Source organism: Apus apus, chromosome 10 (genome assembly GCF_020740795.1).
Source record: "Apus apus isolate bApuApu2 chromosome 10, bApuApu2.pri.cur, whole genome shotgun sequence".
Taxonomy (NCBI): Eukaryota; Metazoa; Chordata; class Aves; order Apodiformes; family Apodidae; genus Apus; species Apus apus.
Window position 1 is genome coordinate 21,379,397 of NC_067291.1, and position 6,000 is coordinate 21,385,396.

The 6,000-nt window shown below is 64.1% G+C and overlaps 2 protein-coding genes across 2 annotated transcripts; one reads left to right on the forward strand and one right to left on the reverse strand.

The window, feature by feature from the left end:
* The first annotated feature begins 584 nt into the window (after window positions 1-584).
* TMED3 (transmembrane p24 trafficking protein 3) lies at window positions 585-3,570 on the forward strand. Its single transcript, XM_051628904.1, has 3 exons — window positions 585-793; window positions 1,340-1,588; window positions 2,370-3,570. Exons 1-3 carry the CDS (start codon window positions 623-625, stop codon window positions 2,604-2,606), a joined length of 657 nt encoding a protein of 218 aa, XP_051484864.1. The 5' UTR covers window positions 585-622; the 3' UTR covers window positions 2,607-3,570.
* Window positions 3,571-4,966: 1,396 nt separating this feature from the next.
* Window positions 4,967-5,968, reverse strand: LOC127388758 (gonadotropin-releasing hormone II receptor-like). The gene is made up of 3 exons (XM_051628558.1): window positions 5,924-5,968; window positions 5,575-5,812; window positions 4,967-5,427 (listed from the first exon to the last, which is right to left on the reverse strand). The coding sequence occupies exons 1-3, from the start codon at window positions 5,966-5,968 to the stop codon at window positions 4,967-4,969; spliced, it is 744 nt and encodes a 247-aa protein (XP_051484518.1).
* Between the last annotated feature and the right edge of the window lie 32 nt (window positions 5,969-6,000).

A 6,000-nucleotide genomic window follows, 5' to 3' on the forward strand; every position in this document is an offset into this window, starting at 1 on the left:
CCGCGCGGTTTGGCTCCGGTCGCTGTTCCCCGACAGCGCTTCGGGATGGAAACGCGCCGGCCGGCGAGAAGGCGGCTGCTGTTCCCACAGCATTGAAGCCCGTACGTTCTGCAGGTCAGGCAGACAGAATTCCCGGCGGATTTTCCCTCTCTCCGTGACGTTTGTCGTATATTTCAGAGTGCGGAACTTTACACCCCGCAGTTCCCCTCTTCCGTTCGTTTCCCGTCACTCCGGTAATTTGCGTTTGTCCTTTTTGAAGCGCCGTCGGACGCCCGGAGGCAGAGACCCGGGCTGGGGACCCCGCGGGGCCGCGCCCCGCACCGGCCACCGCCGGCGGCGCCGGGAGCACGGGAGCGCGCGTGTGTGACGTATGCGCCCCGGCGCGCGCGCGGCGGGTGACGTCATGTGACAGCGCGGGGGTTTGATGTAATCGCTGCTAATAACGAGCTCCGCGTCGGCCGCAGATCCGCGGGGGTGCGGAGCCCCGGGGCCGGGGGGGCCGGGCCGGCGGCGGGAGGGCCGGGGCGCGGGGCCGCCCCCAGCGGAAGCGCCGTCGGTGCCGGGCGGGCGCCACGTCAGACGGGGCGGGGCCGGGCGGGCGGGACGCGGGCCGGGGGGCGCGATGCGCGGCGCGATGGGGATCGCGATGCGGGTCGCGATGCGGACGCTGGTGCTGGCGCTGTGCGCGCTGCGGGCCAGCGGCACCGAGCTGACCCTGGAGCTGCCCGACAGCGCCCGGCGCTGCTTCCACCAGGAGCTGGAGCGCGGCCTCAAGTTCACGCTGGACTACCAGGTACTGCCCTGCCTGCTCCCGGCCCGCACCCTGCCCGCATCCCGGCCTGTGCCCATCGCCCCCGGCCCATGTTCCCCTACCTGTGCCATGCCCCTGCCTGTGCCTCCCTACCTGTTCCCCCTGCCCCTACCCCTGCCGTGCCCCACAGGCAGGGCTGCAGCTGCACCTCTCCCGATCCCCCTCAGATCCCCTGTGCTGCACCGGGAGCCGTTTCCAGCCTCGGCACTGTGCCCAGCAGTGCCCTGCTCAGAGCCAGTACCAGGAGTGCCCACGGCAGCCACAGGAGCCCCCGACCCAGCCATCAGAGCTGTCACCCTATCTGAGCACCCACCTGAGCTCTGTACACCCCTCCTGAGCTCCAGACATCCACCTGAGCTGTGGTCACCTTGGGACAGGGCTCCCCTGGGCCCCCAGCCTGGCCCCACGGGCGCGGTGCCGGCGGGCACGGCTGTGCACACACCACAGCACCGAGCAGAGCTGCTCCTGCCACCACAAGAGGCTCTTGCCACGTAGTTTGGCAGGTGCCACCTGTGTCCCCTTGTGCAGGTGATCAGTGGGGGACACTACGATGTGGACTGCTACGTGGAGGACCCCAATGGCCAGACCATCTACAAGGAGACCAAGAAGCAGTACGACAGCTTCCCGCACCGCACTGAGCTCAGTGGTGTCTACACCTTCTGCTTCAGCAATGAGTTCTCCACCTTCTCCCACAAAACCGTCTACTTCGACTTCCAGGTGGGCGACGAGCCACCAATCCTGCCCGACATGAACAACCGTGTCACCGCCCTGACACAGGTGGGTCACCACACGCTGCTGCAGGTGGCAGGTCCTGCCACAGCTCCTGCTTACGGAATCATCAAAACATAGAATCACAGATTCATTTTGGTTGGAAAAGATCTACAAGATCATCAGGTCCCACCATTAACCCAGCCCTGCCAAGGCCACTGCTAACCCATGTCCCTCAACACCTCATTTACAGGGCTTTGAAACCCCTCCAGAGATGGGGACTCCACCCCTGCCCTGGGCAGCCTGGGCCAGGGCCTGACAACCCTTTGGGGAAGAAATGTTCCTAATATCCAGTCTAAGCCTCCCCTGGGCAACTTGAGGCTATTTCCTCTTGTTTTGACACTTGTGACTTGATCTGCAACTGCCAGAGTCAGGGGGACTGAGGTGACACAGCAGGACAGCAGTTGGGTGTATCCACCTTCCCCTCCACCAAATGCAGAAGTGCCAACCGCCATCCAACTGTCCCGCTGTGTGCAGGGACGGGGGGGGGCTGCTCTGGGGCTGAGTCTCCCCAGTTTCCATCCTGCTCAGGGGAAGTGTAGCAAAGCTTCCCCATCCTTCAGTGTGAGGTTGGCTGTGCACCATACCCTGCCCGTGGTCCCCAGCACCTTGGTAGAGCTCTGGGTTGTGCCCTGGTGCTCACAGCTCACTCCACCAGTTCCATCCCCAGTATTGCCCCTCCAAGCAGAACTGCTCTGGGGTGCAAGCCGGGAGAGCCCTCAACTCCCCCAGGAGCCCCGGGCCCCAGCTGTGCTGTGGCAGGAGCAATGGAGCCTGTTTGTCTCCACAGATGGAATCTGCCTGCGTCACCATCCACGAGGCCCTGAACACAGTGATTGACTCCCAGACTCACTATCGCCTGCGCGAAGCGCAGGACCGGAGCAGAGCTGAAGACCTCAATGGCCGAGTCTCATACTGGTCCCTTGGGGAAACCCTCATCCTCTTTGTGGTCAGCATTGGGCAAGTGATGCTGCTCAAAAGCTTCTTCACTGAGAAGAGACCCGGCAGCGGTGGAGCCGGCACCTAGAGCCAGTGTGTGCCGGGCTGCGGGGGACTGGGCAGGCAGACATCTCCAGGGTCATGTTTCCTTCTGGTTTTCATAAGGTGCTGGGGGGTGGATGGCAGGGCATGACACTGCTGAGCCAGATGGGAAATGGTCACCAAGCAGGGGCATCCCCGGCCAATCCCCCCAGCATCACCTCCTGCTTTACCTTCTCCCTCCCTGCCGCCCCATCCCCTCGCCCCGCCAGTCTGTGCCCACTCCCCAGTTCCTTCAGGAAGTGGGTGAGTGTGCTGGGGTTTGGCACCAACACCCTGGCCCCTCCAGTGCCCCTGCAGAGCCCGATGTGGCTGCAGGGCACAGCCTGGCATGCAGCGAGGCTGGCAAGGGGATGGTGATGCTGACCCCCCTAGTGCCCGCTTCCCTGCCCCAAGCCAGGGCAGAGCTGCTCTGTGCCTGTGGGCAGAGGAGGGGGACCACGGTTCCCCTTTTCTTCAAGGCCACCAGTAGCTTCCCGGGAGCCCCTGGCACAAAACCAGGAGCAGGGTTTCAGCAGGGGCTTTTTAGGTCAGTGGTTTCCTTTGCTTTGCAAGCCCCTGTCCTCACAGCGAAGCATTTTCCAGGTGCTTCCCTGCCACAGGAGCAAGTGCCATGCTCTGTACACGGTGGTATTTTCATACTTAACACCAGTCCCTTCCTGAGGCTTGTTCCCCCTTGCACCCCATCGTGCCCAGTGGGCACAGGTACAGCTCTGCCCCCCCACTGAGGAAGCCCCATCCCCAACCTGCAGCAGCCAGGATATCCTGTGTCCCTGGGATTGCAGCCACATTCCCTGGAGCCCCACAAAGCAGAGACCCCCACAAGAGTCCCTGGGAGCCCGCCCTGTGCGGGAGCACCCCAGCCCTGGGGAGAGCAGGGGATCTGCTCCGCAGCTGCGGCAGCATTGCTGCTGTTTCACTTTGCCACTTGGTAATAAAGCCCCGTGACTGTGGTTCGTGCCGCTGTTACTGGGCATCTCGGACCTGGGAGGGGCAACCTGGCACAGCTGGTGCCGAGCTGGCTGTCCTGCCTGTGCCACAGCATGGGACCAGAGCCAGACGCACCTAGTGGGAGCAGCTCTCCCAGCTGTGCCCCTCCTGACCTGGCCAGCTCCTGCACAGGCCACATAATCAGCAACGGCTTCCTGGGGACTACGGGCAGATCCCAGGTGTGGGTCCCACCTGGCAGTGGGGACTGGAGGGGACAACGCAGTCCAGTGACCTACCACAGCAAAGTGGGGATCCCTGGGCAGGTGCTGGCTGGGGTCAGCCTCTTGGTTCAGTCCCGGCTCCAGCCGTCCCCAAGCTCTGCCCATAACCCTTCCCTGATCCCAGAGACCATTCCCTTGGGACGTCCCTCACTCCTGCAGAATTGATCCTGGAGGGGCTCAGACCAGCTGCTCTGGGGTGCAGGGGCCCAGCACCCACAGCTACTGCTCATAGCCGGGGACTGCAGCCCCCTCCCCACCTCCCCCAGCCCCTCTGGCCAACCCAGCTCCCACGGCAGCGCTGGCCTTGGGGCAGTTGCCGAGCAGCCGGGAGCAGCCGGGCCCCCCCGCCTCGCAACGACCTTCGGCAGGAGCCAACAGCTCCCGTTTGGAGCAGAGCCAGCGGGTGCAAGGCTGCTGCAGGCTCGGTGACATCAGCAGGGACCAGCCCTGAGTCCCATGAGGACAAACAGCCCCAGCAGCTACCACGGAGAGGACAGCACCCAGCCCGAGCCACCCTGCAGGGTCTCTGGGACAACCCCACAGTAGGGGCAGGAGCAGCCAGAACTGGCTCCAGAACCCCGGGGACAGCAGGGAGGGGCTCCCACCCAGCCCACCCACAGCAGCACTGGCTCTGGGGACCCCAGCCCCATGACTGAGGACATAGGCATGGCAGGAGGTGGCTGGGAGACACTTCATTGCTGTGCTGGGCTTGGCAGGTGTAGAGAGGGGACCTAGGGCACCCACACCAGCTCCACCACCCACAGACACATTGGGGCATAGGAAAATAGAGATACTAGGAATTTTTTTTTCCCCAAAGGGTTGTCAGGCCCTGGCCCAGGCTGCCCAGGGCAGGGGTGGAGTCCCCATCCCTGGAGGGATTTCGAAGCCCTGTAGATGTGGTGCTGAGGGATATGGGTCAGTGGTGGCCTTGGCAGGGCTGGGGTAACAGTTTGGCTTGATGATCTTAAAGGTCTTTTCCAACCATAACAATTCTATGACTATAAAATGATCAGCAGGACCCTGTCCCCATCAGACCCCTCCTGCCGTCACTGTCCTGCTTCTGGTCCCTTCCTGCCCACAGCCCTGGTGCCTGCTGAGCCCCCCAGGGTGTCCCCATGGCCATGAGGCCATGCCTGGCTCACAGGGAGCTGCTCTGGCAGGAGCTGGTGCCTGTGGGCAGCCCTGTCCTGGTGGGCTCCCACTGCCCCTGTGCCCCTGGGACCCCCCGCTTGGGTGGCAGGGAGGAGGAGGAGGCTGAGCAGTGGAAGGAGCCGGTGGCCGGGGAGGGCAGCTGGGGCTCAGGGGGGTGCCCACAGGGGCAGCCCCAGCCCCTCTGGAGGGGGATGGTGAAGAGCCCGTAGGTGATGGGGTCCAGGCAGGCGTTGAAGAGGCCAAAGATGAAGAGGATGTGGGTGAGGGCTGGCGAGACCCTCTTCTCCATGGCCCGTGGGCAGAACCAGTACCACAGTCCCAGCAGGTAGTAGGGGGTCCAGCAGAGGATGAAGGAGGAGACAATGACCAGGCTCATCTTCAGCGTGCGCAGCCGTGCCCGCGGGATGTTGTTCTGGGAGCGCCGCAGTGACACATCCCGGGAGGAGACTGGGAGTTGGGAGAACACTTAGCTGGGGACAGGGACCTCGTGCCCTGAGGGAGGGCTGGAGGCTCCCACACAACTGCATCCAGGGCCCCGCCTTGCTCCCCCATCCCAGGGTCCCTGCTGAGCACCCCAGGGGACATGGCACTCACAGAGGCTGGAGCCCATGCGCCGGGAGATCTCCAGGAGGATGCGAGCGTAGCAGCAGACCATGATGAGCAGCGGCAGCAGGAAGAGGCAGGCAAAGCCCAGCATGTTGTAGAGGGTCTCGTGCCAGGGCTGGGGGAAGCTGCCCCGCGTCGTGCACTGGGTGAAGTTGTGCGGGGGGTGGAAGGTGACGGTGCGGAAGAGGAACAGCTGGAGGCAGAGCAGAGTTGGGACAGCAGCCCCCTCCCCGGGGCCATGGGGTGACAGGGACCCCACAGCCCCCAAAGGCAGGGGACCAGAGTCCCAAGCCAGGGGATCAGTCCCTGCCTGTGGGACTCATAGTGGTCCCTGTGCCAGCTCCGCTCCCCACTCCTGGGGGGGGGAAAGTCCAGGACACATAATGGGAAGGGGACAGAGCTGGACAGAGGGGG

What these genes read in the sequence shown, in the direction of transcription:
- TMED3 (XM_051628904.1), top strand. Translation starts at nt 623, where the DNA reads ATGCGCGGCGCGATGGGGATCGCGATGCGGGTCGCGATGCGGACGCTG. An exon ending in AGTTCACGCTGGACTACCAG is followed by an intron (nt 794 to 1,339) that starts GTACTGCCCTGC and finishes CCCCTTGTGCAG; the next exon opens with GTGATCAGTGGGGGACACTA. An exon ending in GTGTCACCGCCCTGACACAG is followed by an intron (nt 1,589 to 2,369) that starts GTGGGTCACCAC and finishes TTGTCTCCACAG; the next exon opens with ATGGAATCTGCCTGCGTCAC.
- LOC127388758 (XM_051628558.1), bottom strand. Translation starts at nt 5,968, where the DNA reads ATGTGTCCTGGACTTTCCCCCCCCCAGGAGTGGGGAGCGGAGCTG. An exon ending in AGGAGTGGGGAGCGGAGCTG is followed by an intron (nt 5,813 to 5,923) that starts GCACAGGGACCA and finishes GGCCCCGGGGAG; the next exon opens with GGGGCTGCTGTCCCAACTCT. An exon ending in GCGCATGGGCTCCAGCCTCT is followed by an intron (nt 5,428 to 5,574) that starts GTGAGTGCCATG and finishes CCCAACTCCCAG; the next exon opens with TCTCCTCCCGGGATGTGTCA.